Raw genomic sequence first — 27,205 nt, forward strand, 5'->3', positions numbered from 1 at the left:
CAAGTTTCAGATCACATGTTCCCCAGCAAATACTGTCCTTTCGATAGGAAGACTTGTTGGAGAATGTTAATTGAGTCCCTTTTTAAATGAAGGAGGCTTTGCTTCCTTCCCAAGTTTTCAAAACAAATTTTCCAAATACAGTGCCTATGTTTCATTCAAGTGTAAATCCTTTCTCTTTAACCTGGAAGTTATCCCAGAAAAAAGCCTATCCATTCACTGCAGGACAGACCTTTGTGGTTGTAGAGGAAAAAAAGAAGTGGATCAAATTGTCCAAACAGGAAGGGTATTAAGAAAAGCCTTTGCTCAGTGAGCGGAGCTCTCATTTCAGTTTAAATGGTGTCCTACGAATTACACTTTATATCTCCATTGCTTTTGAAGCATCACACAATGATTGAGGTGTCTGCTAAATTTAGAAATGACAATTTTTTTCCTGCCAACACGCCAGCCTAGCTGGAGGGATTTCAGCCTGTCGTTATGGGATGGATGCAAGTGGTGATTTGAAATTTACTGGCTTGTTATCTCCTCTGACTTGCACATAGCTCTGTCCTGGTAGGGATTTAATACCTTACACTGATGCCTTTTCATTCAGAGGGCATTAGTGGAAATGCTCTTCTGGCACAGCCAGGTGCTTGTGCTGTTTTACATTCGGTGGAGCTGAGGTACTGAAAGGATCCAGCGTGGTGTGCTGAATAAAATGAGCTCCCACCTAAACACATTGAAGTTGTGCTTTATTTTGAGCAGCTCATGGGTAGGATTGTCACTCTTTTACTGCAGTCACATGGGAAGGCTGTGGAAGCAGAGATAAATCACAAGTGTCCCAATTCACAGTTTCTACTGTTTACCATATGACAAATCTTCCTGCTCTGTGAAGAATGTCTTAGATCTAAAATACATATTTTTTTTCTTTCCTCAGCCTGTGGTATTTAATTACTCTCTTTCTGAGCAACATTTCATCTCAGTTATGTGAAGCTGTTTGAGGCACAATTTATGCAGAGGATCAATACTAAAGTAAACTTCCCTTTGTTTTGGTAAAATGTCTTGATTGTCACAGAGAAGAAACATTTTGAGTTCAGTGTGTTGGGAGAAATGAAAGGCACCTTGCAGCAGTGGTAATCCATCACAGGAGTGCATCCCACAGCACTCCAGGCTCCACTTTACCTGCAAGGCACTTAAAACCTCAAAGCACAAGAAGTCGACTGGAGGAGGTTTTCTGTTGGAATCTCCAGACAAAATTTCCTCCTCAGGCTTTGTTTTGAAGTTTGCAACAAGATGGGAACGAAGGTGAAGGTGTCACTGTTGTGTTTTCATCTCTTTCCTCACCCACCCTTCTGTTTCTTGTCTTTGCTGTTGTTTGACCTTTAAAGATCCCTTGCAGCCCCAGCTATTCTGTGATTCCATGATTCACGAGCTGTTTCTGCTCTCTGCTCCATTCTGCACTCAGGAGGAAAATCACTCAGCAGGGAGAATTGTTCCTGTCACTTTACAGCAGGGATGTGGTCCTGTATAAGAGATTTTCCATGGCAATACTGATTTCCTTTGGATATCTCTGGGTGACCTGAGTGCAGACAGTGTGTAGTGAGGAGACTCTCTTTGCTTTTGTACTGAAATATTTCTTATCGTCATACACAAACCCCTGGGGAAAAATTCCCATCTTCTTCAAGGGAAGCTTTTGGTGGGACCAGACAGCCACTCTGCCAGCCCTAACCCAGCCTTCAGGATCTAAGGACTTGCTTCCCAGCCTGAATTCCCCTGCCCTGGGCTCTGTGCTGCTCCGGGGTGTGTTTGTGCAGACAGCAGGATGGAGAAGGCTGCGTGAATCGCAGCGTGCTGAGGCCAGCCCTGGATACGTGTCTGCTGCCTCAGAGCTGGAACATGTGGTTTCTTTAATGCTCCAGCAAAGCACAAGCCCAGGGAAAGTCTCTTTGATACAGCTGCACCTGGAGAGACATATTTTTCCTGGAGTCACGTCTAGTCTGTTCCAGGCTGAAGTCGATCCAGTTACTGTGGGAGTAAATCCATGCGGTGTTTGGCTTTTCTAATTCTGGTTCTCTTCCCATAGTGTTGCTGTTGGATTTAATGATTTTCCCTGTGGCTTGAATGGTAAAGATGTGGTAACTGCTTGGGGATGGCTTAAAATCAAAGATTCAGTGTGGGTGTTGCTTTTAAAAAGGGAAGAAATAATGCTATTTCAAGAGCTGTGCTGCTATTTCAGGGCAGTTTGGTAGGTCTGGGTTCTGAGAAGTGGTGAGGAAAAATAATTGCTTTTGGCTATCGTGTCTCATATGGTGTGTCCTGAAATGATCCTCATGTACACATAGAGCTGGAGCCCATACTGAGCCTCTCTGCATGGGGATTTGTTCCCTGTCTCACCCTCCTGGTACAGAGGATGGGAGGAGAAGAAAAGATCCCTGCTGAAATTTTGCTCCCAAGCTTGCTGCAACGAATTTAAAACCCCAAACCACAGCAAATTCCCAAGTGTAATACGGACACCAGTGTTTATTTGACTGAGACATGATTGTGTTCTGAGTTGTGCAAACACAGGCATATTTCCCATTTAATTAAGGCTCGTTTTATGAATTAAGATTCCCAAACAAAAGGAGAAAGAAGGAGGGTGGAAGAGATAAGATCTCAAGGTTGTGCAGACGGGATAGGGTACAGCTCTTTTTGGCAGCTGGAATATGACTTCTGCAGGAAACTTGTTTGCTGCATTGTTCTATTAATTATGCCAGTGTTTTTAGCTTATAACCTTTTTTTCCCCTGCAGTTTACTGTCTGTCTTTCCTTCCTTTTACAATCCTGAAACACCAGGCTTTACTTCTGCCAGGAGTGTTGGAGTGGCAGATACCTCCCAATGCTCAGTGTGATTGAGGAGTTGTAAATAGGGGTCGGCAGAGCTGGAAATAGGGAACAATTCCCACTAAGGATCTACCAGAGCCTGGCAAGCTCACAAAGGCACAGGAGAAGGCAGGCCAGTTTGGGACTGGTTGTTGCTTGTCCTGTTTAGTTCAACAAGTCCAAGCTGTTCCTGAGCTGTCAGCCCTTTGTCCTGTCAGGCTGACAGAGCCAAACTGCAGTTTGATGCTCTCTCTGTTTTAGGTTCTGGCCAGCTGTTGCTGGATCCCTGGTGGTCAGTAGGATTTGGAGACCAAAGGCACTGGAATTCTTGGCTAGAACACAATTTCTGTCACCAGGGTTGCGATGGGAATATCCTGTTCGCTGCGGCAGGTTGAGTACAACTGGTGTCCCCCTGTTCTTCAGCTTCTCCTGACACAGCAGGAGAGTGTTGTGGCAGTAGCAGCTGTCTCTGTGATGGGTGGATATTGTGGGGTGCATTCTGGGTAGGTGGGACCTTCTACCTATCTGCAGCCTTCCAAACAAGGGGATGCTGATGTGCCAGCTACAGCACATGCTTGTTCAGACTGCAGGGGATTTGCAGAGCAGTGGCTGTACTGGATTTGCTCCTGTGTTGCCCAAGGAACATGCCTGAGCTGTTCTTTCTGTCACTGCAGTGGAACTCCTTTCATAGCCTCAGGCACACGAACAATTGCAATTCTGATCCTGCTAGATGCAGGGACAGGAGAAGCTCTGTAGCCCAGACTACATTCTCAGCCCATTTCTCTGGGCATCATTTGAGGATGATGACTGCCTCCAGAGGGAGTTTGTGATGGTAGAGAGAATCCTCTAGTCCTTCATTTTATCCCCACACTGTAAATAAAGATGCTGCCCCACTCACCAAGGTGTGTTCCTGATAGCAGCCTCCATCCCAGCCCCTTGGAGCTGGCAGATCCTGCCACATTCTCATGGTACCCTTTAGCCAGAGGAACACAATTATTTTCATTTCTTTTCCCTCAGATGAGGAGGATTTGAAAAACACATAATGATGCATTTTATCAGCGAGTTTTAAATGGTGTGATTCATCCCCTGTGCTCTTGGCGTGACGTTCCTTGGTTTAGTTTTTTTGGATATCCATGCAGCTCTGTCAGTGCCAAGCACTGTAAGGAAGTGCCCCGTGGCAGACAACCTGCTCTGCCCATATGTTCCCTTTAAAAAAAAAAAAAAATACAGCTCATAATAGGAAGTCTTTATACTGCATGCCAAGACGCTTGGGGCTTGTTAAATATATTCTACTTGTCAACAACTACCCAATTTAAAAAGTAGCCTTGGTGTGAATCAGCTTTGAACAAGTTCATTTGACTCAAGGGATATTTGCAGGCATTAAAACAAGTTGGATCACAGTGGTAAAAATGTGCAGTGGTTTCCTGATCAAAAGCACCAACCAGTACTTTTTTTTTTTTTTGGTTTGGTTTTGTTTTGTATTAATCTCCTTCAAATTTTCAAAAGTGCAGAGATTTTCCCGGCTGGTGATTTTGGAGAGTGAAGGAGGTTTATTGGGGCGAGTGTTTCTGGGGACCACTCAGTGTGTTGCTGGAAAATCAAATGGCAGAGGAGGTGCCTGGTGGCTCCAAAGTAGCAGGAAATCTTATTCTGGACCTTGTTCCACCATCTTTGTTGATTGAGAGTTAATTATAAAATGTCAAATGTCATGGTCAAGGGTGTTTTTCAGCCTGAATGGTTCTCTTGAGTGCTGTGGTTTATTCTCTTGCTCCCTTCTGCGTTTTTCCTTGATGATGATGTTGTGGAAAGAGGCAAAGGGGATGGCTGTCCTGGATCATACTTGCAAAAAAATACCATTTCTCAGAACAATTTTTTTTGTTGTTGTTGAAGAACTCAAACATTTCTGCTTCATTTTCTGAGCCAGCAGGACCACAGAGTGGTGCTGTGGTGGCGGCCTGTATTCTGCATAAGGTGTGATGGCCTCAGCTTTAATATCCACCAGCTTTGGGCTTCTTCTCTTTCATAACTTTTGCAGTAGTTTGTTATTTGTTCTGTGTGCACTGAAGAAGCACAGCTCCTTCCCAGCTTGGGAAGAGGAGACAATTTAGTATGGCCTCTTCCCTGTCTCTCCTGAGATGAGGGGAGGGGAAATTCCTGCAAGTGAGAGGGTAAATGAAATTAAGGCTTGGTAAGGTCAACTTCTCAGAGTAAAGGAGACCTGAGTTTGGACAGACAAAGGTTAATGCTGTATTTTCTTGTCTCTTTTGGGGTGAGTCCAGAGGAAGAAGAGCACAGAGCCAGCCTGAAAGTCCCTGTTGTCTTCAAAAAACCAATGCTGAGGAGGTTTGGGAGCGAGCTGCGGGTTTGGTGTGTGGGAAAGACGGGAAGCATTTTGGCACACTGCTGTCCAAGAGTACACATGGTGTGTCATTAATGCCTTTCCTTCCTTGATGTCTGAGCCAGCCTGAACTCCCTGTGTGTCAGTCACTGGGGTGGGTCAGTAATTTGTAAATGGAGCTGGTGTTGCTGATGTAAGATCAGCATTTTCAGTGCCTTGAGCCATGCTTGATGGCTTGGGCTTTTACAGGGATAAATTGTAGTGGATGGTAGCATTTATCTTCAGTTCCAACTTGTTTTTCTCTCACAGCCACCCCTATAAAATCCAGCAGCTCTCTGGAAATCAAACCATTTCAGATTCTGTGGAAATACAAGGCAGGGCACAAGTTGCTTGTTGGCACAGGAGTGCTGGCTTGTTTTTGGGAGTCTGTGTTCCTTGTACCACCATGGTGAGAAAGATGAGCCTGGTCATCATTCCATCATGAGGGCTGGTGGGCAGAGATGAGGCACACAGGATGAATGGTGTGGGATGCAGTAGAGAGGGTGCTGCAGAGATGATGGAAATGCTCCACTCACAACCTCCTTGAGACCAGGCAGGGTTGCTCACTCAGGCTGATGTGTCCCCATGCAGCATCTGCAAGGCTCTTTGCTCTGCTCATGCAGGAAGAGGTGATGGGGGGGTGGAGTCTCACTGGTGGGAAAAGCAGGGATTTTGCATGTCTCCTTTGTTTCAAGTATTGGAAAACACTGTGTTCAAGGAGATCATGGTGGTGATGGTCCTGCTTGGAGCAGCAGGTTGGAGCAGAGCCTTTCTGACCCACACTCAGTTGCTGTGAGCTGTCAGGACAGGTCTCTGCTCACATCTGGCAGCTGCCTGCGAAAGAGGGGAGCAGAACTGGGCTGGGGATTCATTCCAACTGCTTCATCCACCTGGCAAAGCTGCTCACACTAAAATCCTGGCTTGGATAAAGCCTGAGCATGAAGCTGACAAGGAAGTGTCACTCTGCAGGTGGTGTCAGCCCAGCAGCTGGAGGTGAGCTGCCAGCATGTGCAGTTGTAACACGAGTTAACCTTGATCCCAGCGATGCTCTACTGTCAGTGACACAGGTTTATGAGCTGGGGAAGGGCTCTGGCATGTACAGAGGAGGCTGTGGACCATCACCCTGCTCCTGCAGCTCTGCAGGTAGCTAAATAAACGAGGTGTGTCTGCTCCTGTGGAGCTGCAGACACAGCTGGCCCAGGCTGATGTTTGCACAACACCTGTACAAAGGGAGCTTGGAACAGCAGGCTGGTGTCACCCCCTGTGTCTGACTGATGTGGAGGACTTGGGATCAATTCATAACACTCCTGAAATGGTGTAAGTGGTGATTTTGAAAAGGGTTGTGAGTTTGGTGTACAGCCTACTGGGTTAAAAAGGAGGGAGAAGGGAAAAAGAGACATCTTCCAGTTTGACATGTTTGCAGCATGGGGAGCTTGGAAAGAGCATCTTGAAATAACAGGCAGTAAAGATTAATGTGCTTGTGTTTGAGAAGGCTGACGAAAGGGGGAAGGAGGGAGAAGTTAAAAAATGCTTGTTCTGCTGTGCCAGGAGCTGTGGAGAACCACAGCTCCCAGCGTCGGGAGGCACTGACAGGCAGTGCTGGAGCCAGCCCAGAAATCCCTTCCACTTCACTTCTGTATCTGCTCAGAGATATGATGTGTCCTGACCTGTGCTCAGGGAACAGCCTGAGTCTGAAACCTGCAAATGTGTTAAAGGAGATAAAATTGCTCCAACCAGAATAATCCTTCCAAGCACTTCTCCCTCAGCTTAGGGAAAAAGGTGCATTAGAGATGATGAGTGGAAATTTTGTTATTGCAGTTACTTAGGTGAGGGTTATGCTCTACAACCATGCTCAGTGCAAGGAGTGCTGGGCTGTGTAATGAGTTAATGGCCTAACAACTGCAGTGTCTTTACATCTGCTGAATAAGTCACCTTTCTCTTTCTGTGTGGTGGAGCTTTTGCCTTGGGTTCAGCTAACAGTGCTTTCAGATAAACACTTCTCCTTATGCAGCTGATGAAATAATAGAGGTTATTACATCTATTGAAAAGAGGCTTTTGAAACTCTGGATCAAAAAGTTTGCTGGTATTATTATTTTTCTTTCTGTTTTCATCATGGTAGATTTCTGAGGTGCAAAGGCCACAAAATTTTGTTTTGCAATTCAAACCTGGCCATCTCCAGTGAATTGGCAGGATAATTCCCAGCTCCACAGCCTGGTATTCTACTGAGACTGCAGTGTAAATGTTTATGACAGATTGGATCCTGAGTTGAAAGCTTCAACCAGTATCCTCTCTGTCTTTAGAGGAAAGTATTTCAACAGCTGATTAGTGTCATTGTTAAAATTAGATATTTTATTTTCGTTGTGATTTTTTTCCTAGCTTCTGCTCTTGGTTTCTCAATCTCACTTTGTGTCTGCTTAGATTGAATTAATTTGGTGTCAGATTTTCTCTGTAAACACTTTCAGCTGTGATGACAAACCTGTATTATAAACACATGTGTGTGCAGTACCCCTTCATGTGTTGATAGTATTTTGAATAGCTGCACTTAAAATAATGAAGAAATAGTAGTGTGTTTATTTCTTGTGCTTCCATTTAGTCTTTCAGCTGACTCTTGTTGCTTTTATCCAAGTTCCTTTCAAACACATGCGTTATCGTTGCTTAGCTTTCTGATTAGGGATGATGCTTAATTCTCATCAAATAAAAACCTCCATGGAATAAAGTGATTCTGGTAAATTTTCCTGCTGGTCTGTGCAGTCAGCAGGGAATTTGTTTGTGTTGATGATGCATTTCTCACCCTCCAGACTGGCTGTTGCACTTGTTAGTCTGAAAGCTGTTGATTCAACACAATTTAAGAGCACTCAGAAAGGTTAAGTGACCTTTTAGAACTGTCTGTAAGCTCCCTTCCAGCTCAGCCATCCTGAGACAGGAATGCCAGGGGTCAGCAGGATGGATCTCTCCTCCTCTCCATGCCCTCAAAGACTGTGGGCAGCAAATGCCAGCTGAACACCTGAAATAGTGACAGGGCTGAGATGGGTCCCTCTGGGATGACCATGAATTTGTTCTGGGAGTGCCAGCAGTCTCAGCTCATGGGTAAATGGCAACCTGCTGTGTGATACAGAGTCTGAAGGAAGGTCACTTTTTAAAGATTAACCAGTCCTGGTGGAAAACCCCAAACAAAGCCCCAAATCCCGACCAACCTTCAGCCAAGCCTTCAAGCACACAAACCTCATTTTCAGAGCATTGCCTTGCCCAAGTCTTTGTGTCACCAGGGCTCCAACAATACTGCCACAGGAGAAGTTGGGTGAGCTAAGAATAGCAGATTTCCTTGAGAAATGCTTTTGTTTATTTTGGTTTTCTATTTTTAAATAGTTGGAGCCTCAGTGACCTTTTTCTGAGGGGTCCTAGAAGAATTGCCTGGTCACAGAGTATTGTTGTAGTAAGGAGGGCAGTTGTGAACTGCCTTAATTCTCTGGCTTCTTCCTTGTAACCTGCAAGGTTTTACTGGCAAAATAATGGAAAAAAAAAAGAAGTTGTCATCCCACTGAACTTGTAGCGAGTACAAATGCCAGGAATGGAAACCCAAGATTCTGGCTTGGTAGAATGATGCCCATCTTAGAAGATATATTTTTGCAAAGATTTGTCTGCTGGAAAACAGCAGTTATGTTCAGGATTTTTTTTTGGGAGGGGTTGGTCTTAGGGATTTTTTTGGAGGTGTTCATTTGTTTTTTGAATTAAGGAAATGGGCAGGAGTGAGAGGGGATGAATGGAAGGTAATTTCTCCTAAGAAGTCAGGGAGAGAATGGTGATAGAGACTGAGAGAAGGGGGCAAGTCTGGAAGTAGAAGTGATTAAAATATCCTGAGTAAGGCACTTAAAAGCACAAGAGCTAAGAGGATTGAAGCTGTGTCTTTTAGACAAAAAGAAAACGTGTATTTGGATATTTTCTTCTTGTGGGTAACCAGTGCCTCTTGGCTGTGTCACAGGAACTCTGTAAGCAAGACAAAGCAGGGAATTTTACTTTTGAGTGAAGCTGTGATTTAGTGCTACCCTTGCTCTTAGACGGACACCAAGTAAAATTACAGTCTGAGAGAGATCCACAGTACAACAGCCAACACACTTCTTACCCTGTGATTAAAAGAGAAAAGAAAAAAACAAAATAAAAGAGAAACAAGCCTTTTTGGCAATCAAGAAGAAGTAAAAAGCCAAACTGTCTTTGTGTCAGAGGAGCTGGTAATATCCACTGGCTCGAGAGCCCTGGCTGGTGGCTTGGCAAGTGCTGAAGGGAGAGCACTGCACACAATGGGTGACAGAAAAAGAGGACACAGTCTCAAGCTGCACCAAGGGAAATACAGGTTGGATATCAGGAAATTCTTTTTTAAGGAAAGAGTGATAAAGTACTGGAACTTTCTGGCTGGGGAGGTGGTGTTAAACACTCCCTGGGTGTGTTTAACAAAGCCTGGATGTGGCACTGGGTGCCAGGGTTTAGTTGAGGTGTTTGGGCTGGGTTGGACTCAATGATCTTGAAGGTCTCTTCCAGCTTTCTGGTCATTCTGGGAATTCTGTTTTATGTGCTTGTCTCACTCATGAGCCTACCAGAGAGAATAATTGATACAGAAATAAAGTGTAGTTGGGGCTTTCTATATTTTTACCACCTGTTCATTGCACTGTGGAATGTGGATCCTGGTTGGAAAGCTCAAGCTTTTGCTAAATTTTAATTGCCTTTCCCTGCTGATCATATGGTACAGGTTGTTGGCTAATTAAGGGTGGTTTCCAAATCAGGGTTCTGTACACACAAAATACCCTGCTATTTTCTCATCTGTCTGGACAGGTCACCTAATCCAGTATTAAAATGCTGAAACAGGGATGAAAACATTTTCTTGGAGCTTTCATGTGAACAATTCACAGAAGCTTGCCAAAGCCAGGATGAGAAAAGCTGTGCTTAACTGAGCTAAAACCCTTCAATTTCTACTGACTGTAGATGACAGAAAAGATGTTCCTTTACTGTGGCAATGAAAATGCATGGATCAAAGTGTTATCAGGAGAACAAGGGGGGGTTGGGGAGGGCTGTAGAATGTCTGTGTGAGGGAATTCTCCCCTTCTGTTCTGCCCTAGTGAGACCCCACCTGCAGTGCTGGGACCCCCAACAACAGAAAGACCTGGAGTGAGTCCAGAGGAGGCCACAGAGATGCTCCAAGGGCTGGAGCCCCTCTGCTGTGGAGCCAGGCTGGGGGAGCTGGGAATGTTCCCCTGGAGAAGTGAAGGCTCCAGGGAGAGCTCGGAGCCCCTTCCAGGGCCTAAGGGGGGCTTACAAAAAAGACAGAGAGCGACTTTTTACACAGGCAGACAGTGATAGGACAAGGAGGGAGCAGTTTTAAACTAGAGAGGGCTTTAGATTGGACATTAGGATGAAATTCTTCCCTGAGAGGGTGGGGAGGCCCTGGCACAGGGTGCCCAGAGATGCTGTGGCTGCCCCTGGATCCCTGGAAGTGCCCAAGGCCAGGTTGGGCAGACTTGGAGCAACCTGAGGTAGTAGGAGCTGTCCCTGTCCATGGTAGAGGTGGGAATGGGATGAGCTGGAAGGTCCCATCCATCAGAATTCTGTGATCTGCCTTCTGTTGGGCTGTGGCCGTTGGAAGCTGCTGCAGTGGCAGTTGCAGCTGATGCAGGGCCAGCTGGGACAAGCTGCAGTGGCAGAATCAGAGTTTGCACACACTGTGCAAATCCCTCTTGCAGGTGAGTCCACAGAAGGGTGGATTGAGCTGAAGCTGTTTCAGTTGAAACCAAACATTTTCAAAAGAGTTGTCAGAGCTCCAGTGGGACCACTCTCCTCTTCATACCACTGAAATCCCTGCCGACTGCAGTGTGGTGTCAGCTCTCTTGCAAAGAGTGGATATTGCTTGGTCAACATACATAAATTCTCTAAAATCCTGGAGAAAAAGGGACTCTCCAAATGAAACTGCTTCATTAGTTCCTGTGATCATATACTGCAGTAGGCCAGCAGTGTTTTAAGTCGACCCTTCTGGTGATGGAAGAGAGGAGTAGGAATCTTTGTCAGTGGCCAGATGTTGGGAGAATTGAGGAAGAACTCAGAATGGATATCCAGCAGCTTGGCAACAGGTAGAGGCAGCACACTGTGAGCTCCTTGGATGTCTCTGTTTGGGGAGGGAGGAGAGGGAAGCAAGGAATTGTGTTTGTGCTTTATCCAAATTACTGGGCATCAGCTGATTCCAGGGCTGATAAATCCTGGGCTGTGTGTTTATCCTTTGCAAGTTGGGACTCATGTCAGCTCAGGTCTGGAGGGGTAGGAATCTCTGCACCCTGTTCTTTGTGCTCCTGAGGGTGGGTGTGAACCACCCAGAACCAGGTAAGTGCACGCTGGCTTTTGTGAATAAAGACATCCTGCACTGCTCATCCCTGCTCAGGGTTGAACCTTAACCATGGACTCAGGTCCCACCTACTAAAATGATGTGATGGGACCTGAGAAATAAGGGTAGATAGCAGTAAAAAGGTGTCTGCTAGGAGTTTGCCAAGGAAAACAAAGTCCTGCTTGGAGGAGCAGTTGAATATATTGGTAGGTGGAGATTTGGGTAGATTTGGACTAGTCAGGACTGGTGTGGGTTTGAACCTCTCATCTAAGCCTGAGGCTGAGCCTGATGTGGCAGGACAGTGTTGGTTCCAGGGGCTGCATTTTGTGAAATGTTGGAGTAGCCCTTGTTGACTTAACATCATTTGAAACATTTCCCTGTCTGTCCCATTTCTGGCTGGCTGGCTTGAGATCCAATGTCCTTGCTTTGAGCTAAATCCTCCTTACCTCCTCCTCTACTTAGAGGATCTGAAATTCAGGTTTTGTGGTTGCCACAGTGGCAAAGTGGAGCTTCATTGCTGGGTTGTGGAGCTTGTCAGCACTTGGGGACGTGGTTCTCTTTCTTTTAAAAGTCTTCACCACAAAATTACCACTTTTGGAGGTTATATAAAAAGATGGGCGTTTGAAAGTCCTTTGACTCGTTTGGAAATAGTCTACATGGCATGAAAGGGTGGAGATTTCTGGAGTTCTTGGTGCTCCAGGCTAAAAAGCTGTTTTGCATCCCAGCTTGACCTCAGTTATCCTTTCTGTGCATCCCATGTTGAAGGCTGGGTCTAACCCACAGAGTTCTTTTTTTCTGCTGGACTTCTTCATTTTTGATCCTTCTAACTCCAGAGGATAAGCTGTATCCGAGCTCCCTGAACACACCTGTGTGCTTCCTCCTACAGGTTCCTTAGAAAGAGAGCTTGGACGGCATGCAAAGTTGTGAAATATCTGCAGACAGCACGGATGATCCTCTTAGTAGTGGCCTACGGAGAAAGCGACAGCCTCGAATAGTCGTGATCGGTGCTGGGCTCGCGGGCCTGTCGGCAGCCAAGGCGCTCCTGGAAAGCGGATTCACGGATGTAACAGTCCTCGAGGCGACCGACCGCATCGGGGGCCGCGTGCAGAGCGTCCAACTCGGTGAGACTCAGCCCCCTCGGGCTTCAGCTGTCTGGGTTTTTGCTTCGTTCTTCTGATTTTTGGGCTGCTTCGGTGTGCGGGTTTGGGTTTTGTGTAAGGGGATGGTGAGCTCTCTTCACAGAGTAGGGAGACACGACAATGCCCTCTCTAGCTGGGGACCCAAGGACAGCCAGATCCAGATCTCAGGCCCAACTGTTTGAAGCAAAATAAGAAGGATAGGACTTCATGGGCTGGGGCTGTAATTGGACATTTAGCTCCAATATGCTAATGGTCCAAAACTTACAAAAATGTGAGATCTTGTGACCAAGCCCTCTTTTTGCTTCCATCTTGGCACCATCCGGGCCGAGCCAACACCGTGGCTCTGGTACTGCCAGGGTGTGGCCTTTGAAGGCCCTTCAATAAATATCCTTTTATTCCCCTTAACTCTGTCTAGCCTCTGTTCCAGCTGTTTAAGGCATCAGCTTCTGGTGACCATGAAGGGACAGTGAGGCATCTGGAAATGGCATCAGTGCCTGCAGAGGGCTGCTGGTGGGGTTGTGTGGCCATGAGGTCAAATGAACCTTGGAAATGGAGTTATGTGTGTTATCAAAATGGTTTGAGGTGTGGCAGTGTCAGGAGAGTAAATATTTAAATCCTTGGGTTCCTCTCAGGGTGGGTGGGTGGTTCTGTGCTGTCTGGTGTCTCACCTGTGACCCAGGGCTGCTCCAAACCTGTGTTTCCATAAAAATAAAGGATTTGGGTGATTGTTTTCTGTCGCACAGGAAGAGCTCTGTGTAGCAGGTCTGTGATTGAGTGACTGTATGCAGACGGTTTCCACCCAGGTTTTGCAGCTTGACTCTTTCCCAGGAGCAGCCAGTAAATCTCCAGGCTGTTGATGGCTTGTTTCTCAGGGCTTAAAGCCCTTGGAAAGGGGAAACCCCGAGCTGTTCTGCTTCACAAACAAACCCATTCATTTTCCTAGAACTAATTTGCTGTGTGGGGCGCTACCCAGTGGGAATCAGACTGCTGGAAAAACATCTTCAATGTATCCCTTTATCCTGATTTTCAGCTTTCCTACCTCTGCAGCCTCCTTTCTTGATGTGTAATAAAGGTGCAGACTCTGAATATTTGAATGCCATGTCAATTTAAAAATCTCTCAGGCAAAACTCCTGGAACAAACATTGTCCTTTGTAGCACAGGAGCCACTGGAGCTTTTCTTGGTATCCAGAGGAACATTGCCTGTGTCTTCTCTGCAGGAGGCATAAAGCTCTCTGCTTTTCCTGAATTGCTTTCTTGCTTTCAATTAACTAATTCTGTTTCTGACCCCACTCTGGATATTACCTTTGCCCTCTTGCTGCCCTGCTTTCTTTTTATTTCTTAGGTGCTTACATCACTGTGTTTTACCTGATAAACTCACCACAGTAAATAAACAACAGCCTCCTGTGAACTTGCAGAAGGCAAACCAGTGGAAAGGCAGTCAGAAAAATGTAATCTCTAGAGGTTTGAGTAGGGCACTTCACATTCTGCTGAGACTTGGCATAGAGGTTAGGATGGGAAGTGTGTCCTTTGTACACAATCCGCTGCATTAAAAATATCCTGGATGGTGCCTGTGAGAGGAGGGAAGTGTGAAAGAGCTGAAATCTTCGGGGAGCCACAGATCATTCTCCCAGTGCACCTGTGAAATAGTTCTGGTGTTTTTAGTACTGAGGCTGATTCTCTTATCTTTGCCCACCTTCACCAGTAACTCACATATTTGCCTTTGCTGGGGAGCCATCTCCGTCTCATTAACACCTCTTAATTAATGGTGGAGGAGAGCAGGTGTTTCAGTCAGTAGGCAGTTTTAGAATTTGTAGATGTAACTGTTAGTTGCAGAGCAGAAGCTGGCATGCAAAGTCTTAGTCTTTTATGAATTTTTTAAAACTCCAAACTGTCTTTTCTTATCTTTCTCTTCTTATCTGCCAGCTCTCAAGGTTGCCCTGTGTGGGTGTGGGCTGCAGTTCTCTGCCAAGGTGGATCCATCTTCTGACTCTGGCCTCTCCCCTGTCTGCACACGTGACTAAAGATCTGATTTAAATTTCAGCAGAACTACTAATTAGGAAGAAATTCTTCCCTGTGAGGGTGGGGAGGCCCTGGCACAGGGTGCCCAGAGAAGCTATTAAAACTCATAAAAACTTTTTTTAAAATTTTTTTTAAATTTTTTTAAAACTTTATAAATTTTTTTAAAACTGTCTTTTCTTATCTTTCTCTTCTTATCTGCCAGCTCTCAAGGTTGCCCTGTGTGGGTGTGGGCTGCAGTTCTCTGCCAAGGTGGATCCATCTTCTGACTCTGGCCTCTCCCCTTTCTGCACATGTGACTAAAGATCTGATTTAAATTTCAGCAGAACTACTAATTAGGAAGAAATTCTTCCCTGTGAGGGTGGGGAGGCCCTGGCACAGGGTGCCCAGAGAAGCTATGCCTGCCCCTGGATTCCTGGAAGTGCCCAAGGCCAGGTTGGGCAGACTTGCAGCAACCTGAGGTAGTGGAAGGTGTCCCTGCCCATGGCAGGGGGTGGGAACAAGATGATCTTTAAGGTCCCTTCCAAACCCCAAACCATTCTGTGACATTGTGGCACCTTCTCAGGGTTATATCTGAATCCTTCCCCCCTCACTGAGCCATGTCTTGCAGGGGACAGTGTTTTCCCTCAAGTGCACAGACTGTTGCTTCTCAGCCCAGGGGAGTAATTTGGATATTCAGAGGTTTGATTCTAGCACAGGTGAGGCAGAGGGTCTGTGTCTTTGTGTACTGCGTGTTTCCTGCACATGACCTATAACTTCTGTATCCACTGCAGCTATCTGACAACAGGATACCCAAGAAATGGCCAGGGCTGCAAAGGAAAATGTGAAGTTGCCATCCCTATCCAGGAGGATTGATGTACAATCTGTGTGTTTCTCTGCCTTTTTTTTTTTTTTAATTGTTGTTGTATGGCATGATTCATTCCAAATACATTAATTTTGAACCGAAAAATTTTTAAGGCCCTGAAAGTAAATCAGCTGTCTCTGTTTAAAAGAATTTTATTTAATTTTACACTTTTAAATAACTAATAATTTAACTTACATGTGGTAAGACCTGGCTTATCTAGTAGTGATGATAGTGAGCATGAATATTACAGGCAAGAATGAGCTTTTAATTTGTTGGTATTTGATTATGTTCCACACAGCTCAACAGGAGAACTTGGAACACATCATCACTGTCACCAAGCACTAAGGCGGCAGCAGGAGCTGCTGGCAAATTGTTTTCTTTGCAAAATCAGGTGTCTCAGCAGGATTGCTGTGCAGCAGAGACCAAGCTCCTGCCCTAGAGCAGGAGGCAGCATTCCTGCTGCTGCTTGGCACGGCCTGAGTTGCAGGAGGATTGCATGAACCAGGGGGCTGCCACTTGCAATATTGATCAGCTCTACCTTTGGGTGCCAGTGTTCAGTCATTTCCACGTGGCTGGGTGCTCTGGGCTGTGCTGGAGTTGGTGGCACCTGAAGTGTTGAGGTTTGTGTGTTGGTGCTGCTCTCTGCAGCAGTGCTGTGGTGTACAAACCTCCTGCTGTAGTGCAGGTTTTTGAAGAGCACTCAGCACAGCTCTCACTGATAAAGGGGCTGCTTGGAAAATGAGATCCGTGGAGCTTCCCTCAGAGGCAGGGGCGCAGCCAGGGAGCAGCATTCCTTGGAGCTTTCACTCTTTAAACCTGACTGCAGCACAGCTCAGTGCTGCAGTGCCTCTGTCTGAGCATACATTTACATGTTAAACAGCAAATGATAGCTGGGAACTGCACCATCCTTTCTTCATCAAGCAGGATCCTATTAATTATCCTGCTTAATCAGGCATTCCCACGCTGCTGCAGGGGTGCTGGGAGATGCCCAGCACTTTCAGACTTTAAACTTGCTTTGGCCTTCTGAGAATCTATCAAAATATGGGGGGATACGTGACCCATGCTTATTTTTAGTATCTCCTTTCAGCTGCTGAGCATCCCCCTGTGCTCTCAGCCCAGTCTGGCAGTGCTGGATTTGGGGGGAACAAAGCCCTGGTGCAAATCCTGATAGTTGTAAGGGATGGGGAGAGTGGAGCTGATCAAACTCTTTGTGTTTTTCAAGCAGAGAGTACAGGTGATGAAAACAAAATGCTTTTGGTGTTTTAGCCTGACAGTGCCTCTTTCTAAAGAACCTGCTATATAAACCTCCAAAGGCATAAGTAATAAAATATAGCCTATTTACTCATTTGGGGAATGGAAATGCATGTTTTATTGCAGTTAATGTGAGGTGTATTTGTAAATAACAACCGTTTTTAGTCACAGGACAACGTGCAGTATTCAGGCCGATATTGCAATCCATATTTCCTCCATCTCCCTGCTGGCAACAACCCTGGTGAGAGCTGGGAACTGAGAAGGGCTGAATTTCTCCTTAAGTATCAGAGGTGTTTCACTGTGAGGGATCTTTATTACAACATCCCCAACGTCCCATCCTTCTGGCAATACCCAAACCTGTATCCCAAAGGACCAGTTCCAAGAATGCTGGCATTGTGTCTAACAGAGAAAAACTCCCTTAAGGGATGTTCAAACACGTGCTGTCCTTGGGCAATTCTGCTGTTGCACATTTTATTCAGGGCTGAGCGTGAGAAGCTTCCAGGAAAACAGGCTTCCATAACCAGCTTGCTTGGCTTCCTCTCCTGCAGGGCATGCCACTTTTGAGCTGGGAGCTACGTGGATTCATGGTTCACATGGAAACCCAGTCTATCATCTAGCAGAAGACAATGGTTTGCTGGAAGAGACCACTGACAGCGAGAGGAGCGTTGGGCGGATCAGCCTTTACTCCAAGAATGGGGTGGCTTATCACCTCACCAACAGCGGGCAGAGGATCCCGAAAGATGTGGTTGAAGAATTCAGTGATTTATACAACGAGGTTGGTGTCCAACTGCTTTGTCAAGTGGTAGATTTGCCTGGAACGCTGAGGCCGCTTGGCGGTTAGAAAATTCCAGGACAAAGGTAGAAAAACAGTGATGTCTTTAATTTATTTGGGAAAAAAAAATCAATGCTAAGTTTTGTCTCATCGGCTTCACTGCACCCCATTTCTCTGATGTGGGATTAACTCTCTGTGGTGAGGAAGAACAATCTTTCCATTTTTGTCATCCATTTAATCACTTCCAGCGACTATTTCTGGGGAAGATCCAATAATTTGCTGGGGACATCCTGTAATTAATCCAGTACTTAATTAAAAGAATAGTGTAAGGATCAAATTGCTAAACAAAGTAGAAAGCAAAACCTTAGCAACAACCAGCTAAAATTGTATCCCCGTGACTTTTTATTGGTTATAAATACTATGAAATGCTGTGTGGTGTGCCAAAGTCAGTGCAGTTTTGTAGGAATTGAAAGTTTTTTTGCATCAGAAGGAAAGGAATATCTTTTCTGGGAGATTGAGACCAGCATGGACTTCAGTTGAAGGTTATTTAAACTCTTTTGCTTGCCAAAGTTAATTATAATTATTCCCCACATTTTTTTAATGCTGTTTATGAAGTACATTTAGAGGGGTCAGTGCAGACTGTCTGGCCCTCCAGGTAATGTGATCTCTCAGTGGGTTGCAGAAAATGGAACAAAACATGAATATTTTCATCAGGCTGTAACAGTGCCTAAAACCTTCAGATTTTCATCTGACAGCAAACTTCAGTATTTGACTCTTGGCTGAACACTCACTAGATTCAGGTTACTCTTGCATACTTTGTTTAAAAATATGTCAGGGAGCATTAGAAAAGTCACTGCAGCCTGTAAAGAATTATCAAGAATTGGGTGGGGAGCAGAAAAAGGGATATTTTTTTTATTTTGGAAAGATTTTTGGCACTGCCCTGTGTTTCTGAACTGGAATCAGTGATGGGATGGCACAAAATCATTTCAGTTTCAGAGAGGAGTAGTAGGAATTTCAAAGAAATCTCGTTTTGGGAAGGATTTGTCAACCTGTGGACAATGTCTTGGACAAATGCAGGTGGATATATTTCATCTGAACAATTTTTCATATTACTGGATTAAAAAAAAAATGAATGAGACTTTTTCCAGGCAGGCAAAAAAAAAGGTGAGATGTGTGTGGAGGAGGATCAACAGCAACTGGGGCTAGAAAGAGTAAATGAAAATACTGCAGTGAGCAGCATTATTTATGTAAATGGAACGGTGCCAAACTGTGTGCAGGGCTTGGTGATCATCCTGCCTGGAAGATGATAAGAAATTCTCCAGCAAAGGGAGGGCAGACTCCAGAATGAGAAGGGAGTACAGAGATGAGAGCCACTTAGCTTTGAGATAAACCCAGTAAGATAAAGGTCATAACGAGGTACCAGTGTTTTAGAAATTATTAATTTGGTAAATCTACCCTTTCTTTTAAAGGGGAGAGAAAGGGGCAGCCAGTGACATGAGAGAACAGCACATTAAAAGTTAATCTTCTTTACACAACACCTAATTAGCTTATCATTGCCACAGGATATCTTTATCGCTAGGAGACAGAAAAGGCTTTCACATTTATGGCTTGTAAAAATGTCTGCAGCCACTCGTGGTGATAAAAAATACTTAAGGGACAGCTGGAGCCAAGCAGGGGACATCAGCCAGCCCCTTAATTGCTCTTGCTGGGAGGGGCTTTCTCTGCCTTCCTCCAAAGCCTGCTGGAATTTCTTGCAGGAGCAGCTCATGGTTTTGTTGAGCTGCTTGTCCCAGCCTCTTCGGCGTGCCAGGCTGGAGGATCTGTACTGATTTAATGCATTTGGCTGTGGTTTATTCCCTGCTCTGCCTAGGAAAAATGGGAATTCAGGCAAGCTGTGTGATCTCCTAAAAATACCCAGTTAAAATTGTTGTAGGAAAAACAAGTACCCTGGAGGGAGGGCAGCCAGGAGCAGGTGTGTGGCTTTGGGGACATTTTCCTCTGGCATGAAGTGCAGAGGGTGTTCCACACATGCTGCGTGTGGCGGGGGTGTTTCTGGTTTGTGTTTTGGGGTGTCCCCCACTTCCCCAGCATTGCTGTGAAAGTGGTGAGAACCTGGCACAGGGTGCCCAGAGAAGCTGTGGCTGCCCCTGGATCCCTGGAAGTGTCCAAGGCCACTTGGACAGTGCTTGGATCACTTTGGTTTAATGGAAGATGTCCCTGTCCATGGCAGGGCAGTTGGAACAATACAATCCTCAATGTACCTTCCAACCCAAACCATTCTTTGATTCTGTGAAGGGTTTTTTGCTTGTTCGTGAGAGGTTATTAATTTTTTTTTTTTTTGGGTCAAAGTTCTGTTGCTTTAACTGGTGGTGAAATGAATGCTGGGGAGGAGCAGCAAGAATTTTCAGTTCTGCATCTCTGTTTTCTTTTTGGGAGGCAGGTTTTATGATTGGTTTTGTTAAAGCATAAAAAGTCATCTAACAGATCACTAAATCCTGAGGTCAGGGTTTTCCCTTGTCTCACAGGAGCTCTCAGGCCTTTCTCAAATTTTTATTAGCAATCCCACCATCATGTCATCTCACCTCTTCAGAGGAGGCTGAGATAGCAAAGGTGGCACACCCTGTCCTGAGCTGAAAAGAAAGACCCCCCCACAAAACAGCCAGCAACCCATGATGGATGCAAAGCCTAATCAGGGGTGTAGGACTGGCATGAGCAGTGGAAAATGTATCCCTGAATGAGCAGGGCTAAATTTGTCACCCTTCCAAAGGCCTGCCCTCTGTGCACAGCCGGCTCGCTCCCCACGCACTCACACCCTGCCTGGCTTTGCCTGCAGCTGCTGGGGCTCCAGCCTGTGCCTTCAGCTCTTCTCCTCCAGCTGGGTCTCTGCAGCCCCAGTTATCTTGTCATCTGGACACCAAATTCTAGGGAATTCAAAGTGCAGGGGGTCTCCCTTGAGTTTCACTGGGGCATGTGGAGTCTCTGAAACTGCATTTTAGCAAGCGAAGTTTCTCTGTGCTGAATTTTCCTGGAGTGAAAGGCAAAGCACCTCTGTACCTCCAGAGCTTTGCCTCACTAATTCATCTGGAAAGTCCTTAGGCTTTTTCCAGGCACTTATCCAATCTTTTTTGGCTGGCTTCTTCTACCTCAATACAAGCTTTGCTGCATTTTTGTTTGCAGTAGCCTGAATTTTTAATAGCTGTAGGGATGTCTCACAGGAGCCTTTATTTGGTTACAAGGAAGTGGAGCAGTCAGACTGCTTGAAGACTGCTCAGCTCTTCATTTCTCCAGCAGAAAGTTCCTTGGGAGAGCCTGTTGCCCTGCAGTGGGGTCAGTCAGGATTTGTCATGAGATTGAGGTGACCTGAATTCTCCTTGTGGAAGGAGAGCGATGCCTTCAAGGAAGGTCTCCAATCCACCTGGATTCCCAGCCACGCATTGCCAAGGGAAGCACCATGAGACAGGGCAGGATTTTTAGGATTGTCCTCCTTAGACCATGTGCTGTGTGGGGCTGGCACTGCTCAGGGTCATTGTCACTCCATTTGGTCAGTCTCCAAAAGGAAAGAGGCACCAGCACAGGGTGGTTCCCCAGGGTGTGATGCCCAGATTATGTATTTGTCATCTTCCCACCTTCCTCTCCATTCCTTCTAGGATAATTGGGGGAATCCTGGGGCTGGGAGAGGATTTTGGCTCTTCTTGCTTATACTACATCTTCATGATTCTCAGGAAAATGACCAGAGTGGGACCTCTGAGGGTAATGTCTGCACCTTTGGGGTCTGTGTGTGCATATAACTCCTCAGAAAATGAGAACAGGGACAGTTTATCTCAGAGTTGTTCCTCTGTCCCTGCTAAGTCCTCATTTCCCTTTCCAGAGAGGTGTTTAAAGCCGATTCCCAGGTATTAGTGAGAAGTGGGAAGTGGTGAGCTGGACAGGTTAAATGCAGCTGAAAAATCACAATCCATCACCAGCCTGATTTAGGAGAAGTGCCTGCTTTTACTTCAGCTTTTCAGCAAGGATGTGGTCCCTAAAGAGCTGCTTCCCAAGAACCCTCCCTTTAACAATCAGCTAATTAATGGCCTTGTTATCTGTCAGCTTTCTCCTGTGTGCTGCAACAGCTTCTGGGGGAGGGATGCAGCCAAAGAATGACAGCGTTTTTCATCTTCCACACCCCCACCCCGTGCTGGGCTTCCTGCCATCCCCAATTAAGCTCCAGTGCCTTGCCTTGCAGTTATCATGGAAAGCAGGACCAAAGGGCCACCGAGAGTCACCGTTCCCTCCCTGCCTCTATTGCACTGACAGATGTCTGGCCTGGGAACAGCACAGCCCTATCTCCATCAGAGCTTTTTACTGGACAGGGATTAAGTCACGGCAGTTTTTAAGCCAAGTGAGCAAAAGACAATGCTGGGCATCGTCACCGGAGCTGACAGGAAGGAGTGTGGATGGGGATGTGCTTTCCTGACCTCCTTCAGTGTGGAGAAACTTCTTTATTTAGCTTTGTTCTTCCTAAGAAACTGCTTTTTCCTGTGGTGGAGGAGCACGTAGGTAGTAAATAAACTTGTGGAGGAGGAAGCTTGTAGGTAACAGAGGGGACATCCCTGCTGGAGTCCACGTTCCCTGCACAGACCCTGGTTGTGGGATGCCCCAAAGCTGGTCAGAAAGGAGACAGAAGATGGAAGCTGAAGTGAAACTGTTTTAGGACTGTGGACATTCAATTAACTTGTTTTAATTTCTTACCTTTAACCCCTTCTGTCTTGCAGACCCAGGGAGCTGGGGTTGTTCAGCATGGTGAAGAGAGGGCCCAGGGAGACCTTCCAGCATCTTCCAGTGCCTGAAGGGGCTCCAAGAGAGCTGGAGAGGGACTCTGGACAAGGGATGGAGTGACAGGACATGGGGGAATGACTTCCCATTGACAGAGGGCAGGGATGGATGGGATACTGGGAAGGAATTGTTCCCTGTGAGGGCAGTGAGACCCTGGAATGGATTTCCCAGACAAGCTGTGTGGCTGTCTCTGGATCCCTGGAAATGTCCAAGGCCAGGTTGGACAGGGCTTGGAGCAACCTGGGATCATGGAAGGTGTCCCTGTCCCTGGCAGGGTGTAGCACTGGGTGGGCTTTAAGGTCCCTTCCAACCCAAACCATTCTGTGATTCTAGGAATTCCCTGGGAGATTGTATATAAGCCTTCAGAATGAGGGAAGGAAGAATGCTTAGAATGAATGGTTACTTGAGATCTCTGTTTTTTACTTCTATTTTTTCAGTCAGGCTTCCAGTGCCACTTATTCTGTCCCAGCTCAGGGGAACTTTAGAGTGAGACATGTTTAGGTCATCCTGCTGGGATGTGAGATTGCCAGTGGTAAGAGATGGGAATTGATGCAGTCTGTCCTTTGGTTTTGTTCCCTGCTTGTGTCAGGTGTGTGATAATAGAAAAGCAAAGGTTGTCTGGATTGTGTGTGGTGTAGCCTTCCTTGCTGGACATGGAGCTCTGGTTTGAATGCAGGGAGATTTTGAAACTAGAAAATCAGCAGAATCTTTCAGGTCATCCTTGTTGTTACCTTTCCCCAGGATCTTTGAGGGAAAGCCCATTTCTACTCTATCAGGATCCCTGCTGCTGAAATATTGAAATGATTGGAGGAGTGTGGGTTTTCAGATATTACAGCTGCCTGTTCCCAGTGACCCCAGGGGTGGTCCCATAGGCATGACAATGCTTTCTCCATCTGAAGAGGGAAAGCCTGGATAATTCCAACTCCAGACAGCACAATTTTGCTCCTGCTTCATTGGAAATCTACCTCAAATGAGGTGTCCTAGTGAAGCTTTTCCATAGCTTCTTACACAGGATGTATTTGCTGCTCATGTTCATTAAAACATACATTTTAAGCATCTTTTTCACTTATTTATTCTGACCATATATCTCTCAGTGTAGGATCTGCTGTTGTTTCTCCTTTTCCTTCTTGCCTACCACAGCTTTGCCTCCTCTTCTTCCTCAGATGGTTCAGCACCCCCAAGAATCAGAATATCCTGAGTTAGGAGGATCGTCAAGTTCAGCTCCTGGGCCTGCACAGGAAAACCCCCAAAGTCACACCTTGTGTCTGAGGGTGTTGTCCAAATGCTTCTTGAACTTGAAAAGCAAGGAAATAACAGGAGAAATATGAAATCCTGATGTGATTAAACCTACCTGCTGTCTGATCAATGGGATGGCACCTCCAGGAAAGACTTTCCTTGGTGGTTACAGCACAGAGAACTTGTGCCTTCCTGCTCTGCTCCCTGTGGGGCAGTGAAGAATATAATGGTTAACAAAAACATAGTCAGGCTCACTTCTCCTGTGGGCCAAGTGGTGGCTGGGTTTTAGCAGGGCTTTGCTTGTCCTGTGAGTTTGTTATCTGCTTACAGAGCTCAATCAGATTATGAAAGCCGAGCTGATTGTGCTGACGCAAGGTCTGTGCAGCCCGGACCTGCTGCAAGTGCTTGTGGCCTCAGAAATTCAGGGACTGGGAACCAAGGGATGCTGGAACTGCCAAAGTTTCCTTTGCTGGAAGCCTTTGTTTCATATAGGACGTTGGGCCCCACCTTTCTTGTCTGGGAATCTCCTTGGAATGGCCATGTCCCAGGCAGTGTCTGCAATTCTCTTCTGTCTTTACCAGTCCCACTCATTTTCCTTGTGATTGTTTCTTCTCTGTTTTTATCATTTATTTCTCCCCCCCCTTTTTTTTCGTTCTTTCACTTACTTTCTTCAATTTCCTCCTCATCCCTTACTTTTCAACTGACTGTCCTCCATTTGCTCACAGACCTCCTCTCTCACTCCTGCCACTGCAACGTGTTTATTCTCTCCCCTTTCCTCTTCTTCTCTCTATTTTGCCACCTCAATTTCACTTTATTCCTGAAACCCAAGATAAAATCAAGCTCTTGGGGAAAATTTGAGTGGGAAGAACATAAATCAGAGTGGATTAGCCCTATCATCAGGGAATGGGAAGCTCCAGGAGCTTTTTGAAGGCAAGGCTGCCACAGTTTTTTACCAGCTTTGCACCAGATATTTACTGTAGACTTCAGCTTCTTGACATATCCAAATCATCTGTCTCCAAAAAGTGATCATAAGGTGTAATCAAACCATCTTTGACAGGAAAAACTCCCCAAGCAGGGATATCCCCTGTGCTTGTAAGAGTATTGTGCACCCTGTGGCATGTTGTGAATGAGAAGAGGACACATTCTGGACAAACAAGTCATTAATGGGATGTGCTGCATTTCTGAGAGGCATCATTTGAAAGCTTTCCTGTGTTAAAAGATTCCTTTTGAGTTGTTTTTTTCTGTAGAAAGGAAGAGGCATGATGCAATTGCAGGCTCTTCTGGCAATATTGTAGATAGAAATACAAGTTTTTCCAGACAGCCACAAGCAGAGGGCTGAGGTGGATGGTGTTTCCTTGCCTGTATGTAGCTTGTATGGAAAACTGGGGTTAAAAACCACCAGGAATATCTTCAGAGAAGAATGACTTGTCACAAGGGATTTTTACTGTGGCTTCTGGTGAGGGGCTCTAGAGATGTCACTGTTTTCCATGGATTTCTACCTGTCCTGTGCTCAAGTAAAATTGTGTGCCTACAGAATTCCCCTGCTGTTTGCCACCCTGATTTCATGGGATGTTGGAATCCAAAATGCAGGGAATTCTCAGAACCTTGGGCCTGTAAGCCAAAGCTTAGAATTAAAAACAGGATTTGATCTGAGACCTTGGAAAATGCTTCCAAACTTAAGTACTAGAAGCGAGAATGTGGATTTATAGTTTAAAGCAGAAACATGTTAAGTTAAAAAGAGGAAAGTTTAGAGTTTTAGAATTTAGGATGTAGAAAAAATAAAAGTAGTTACAAAGGTAAACAAGAAGTTTAGAATACAGTACTGTAGGTTTATATATCATAACATAATTAACTAAGAAAGCTTACACTGCTGCGTAAGTCCATAAAAGTAAGTAGTTAAGGATTAAGTAAAAAACATAAATATCTTTATTAACAGTGTTTTATTAAACAATAAATCCTTAAAAGGTCTTATGACTTTCTAAACCATGCAGTAAAGGTGTGAGCTAAGCTCACCCTTCCTGTCGATGTAGAAGATAGGAAAAATGAATGACAACATCTAAACACTCAAAAATCCCATCTCTAACTCATTCAAAATTCCTTAAAGAATCCCCATAAACGGGACAACAGAAAAACAACTGTGAAACTCAATTCACCCACTCTGATGGATTCCTTCTAAATAATGGAGAGGGTGGAAGGGCTGGTGTCAGCCTGGGATTGCACCTGGAACATGGAGGTGGGAGAAGAGCCGTTGCTTTTTGTCAGATGTGAGGAAGGACGTGGCTTCTGCTGGGAGGAGGAGGTGAATGTGCTGGATTGGGACAGGTGAAGAAACATCTGGCTGGATGATCCCATCCTTGTGTCCTGTCTCTGGCAGGTCTATAACCTGACTCAGGAGTTCTTCCAACGGGGTAAACCAGTCAATGCTGAGAGCCAGAACAGCGTGGGCGTTTTCACGCGGGACGTCGTGCGCAAACGCGTCAAGGCCGACCCGGATGACACGGAGGCCGTCAAGAGGCTGAAACTGGCCATGATCCAGCAGTACCTGAAGGTAGGTGTGCACAGCATTGGGGTGTTTTGTTTTGGTTTAAACTAGGAGCAAATAAATCTTCAACCTCAGGCACCTGTCTGAGCCCTGCCCAGCCCTGGGAATTGCTTTCTGTGCTCTCTTGCAGTTTGTGTTTCTGTTGACAACTTTCCCTCCTGGTGTGGATCCAAAGACACTGGGCTGCAAGGAATAATACTTTGTTATTTCTTTTTCTTACCTTAAAACCCCAGTTGTCTTAATAGCAGAGGCTTTCCTAGGCCTTGTTAAATTTTCTGGTGTGATTTAGGGGTTTTTTGCCACCTGAAGCTACTCTATTGTCAGGTTCTTTTAGTAGTGTCTTATCTTGTGACTTACACCTGCACCCCCTGATCCTGCCTGAGTCTTTTTTACCTCTCAGAGACCAGAAGAAATGTAACTTTGATGCTGGTAATTTGCTGAAGAGATCCCCAGAAAGCATTTTGAAGGTAAAGCAATAAAATCCAAGACAGACTATATAAAACCAGCTTTCCACACGACTTCCATAGTTTTTTTTATCTCCTTGGTGCCTTGGCTAAATGAGTTCTCCGTGGGATGAGGACTTAATGCTGCATCAAGCACTCCACGAGTATAGTGTATCAGTCATTTTTCTTTCAATTAGGATGACTTAAAAGCTTCTGAAATGAGGCAGGGGAGGCAAGCAGCACTTTGTCATGAGTTCACTGTTTTCAGGTGGGATGCTAAACCAAAGAGGAATAAAGACCTAATGTGTCTCACAGGAGATTTGACATAAAGCTGAGGTTTGAACCATGGTGTCCTGAGCCTGATATCTCAGCATCCAAAACTTGTTCTCACAGGGTATCTCCACAGCTGCCATGTAAAGCTCAGTTATTTATTGTGTTACCCATACAGCAACACCCATGCAGACAGGGTTAAGTCATTGGATACAGCTCTGGGTTTCCTGTGGTTTATCCTGTGCTTGCTCCAGGCTGCTACAGTCAGAGCTGTTTCTGCAAGCCTTGCAAATCCCTTCTCATGC

The 27,205-nt window shown here is 45.6% G+C and overlaps 1 protein-coding gene across 3 annotated transcripts in view; it reads left to right on the top strand.

Annotated features, from left to right (window-relative positions):
* The window catches only part of SMOX (spermine oxidase), a 51,745-nt gene that overhangs the window by 13,736 nt on the left and 10,804 nt on the right, over window positions 1-27,205 (top strand). For all 3 annotated transcript variants that reach the window (XM_039723782.1, XM_039723767.1, XM_039723777.1), the window contains 3 exons: window positions 12,459-12,693; window positions 17,371-17,597; window positions 26,020-26,193. In XM_039723782.1, coding sequence (XP_039579716.1) covers window positions 12,486-12,693; window positions 17,371-17,597; window positions 26,020-26,193 — 609 coding nt within the window. In that variant the 5' untranslated portion in view covers window positions 12,459-12,485. The remainder of the gene's footprint in view (window positions 1-12,458; window positions 12,694-17,370; window positions 17,598-26,019; window positions 26,194-27,205) is intronic.

The sequence above is a fragment of the Passer montanus genome, unplaced genomic scaffold (genome assembly GCF_014805655.1).
Source record: "Passer montanus isolate IOZ18808 unplaced genomic scaffold, ASM1480565v1 scaffold109, whole genome shotgun sequence".
NCBI lineage: Eukaryota > Metazoa > Chordata > Aves > Passeriformes > Passeridae > Passer > Passer montanus.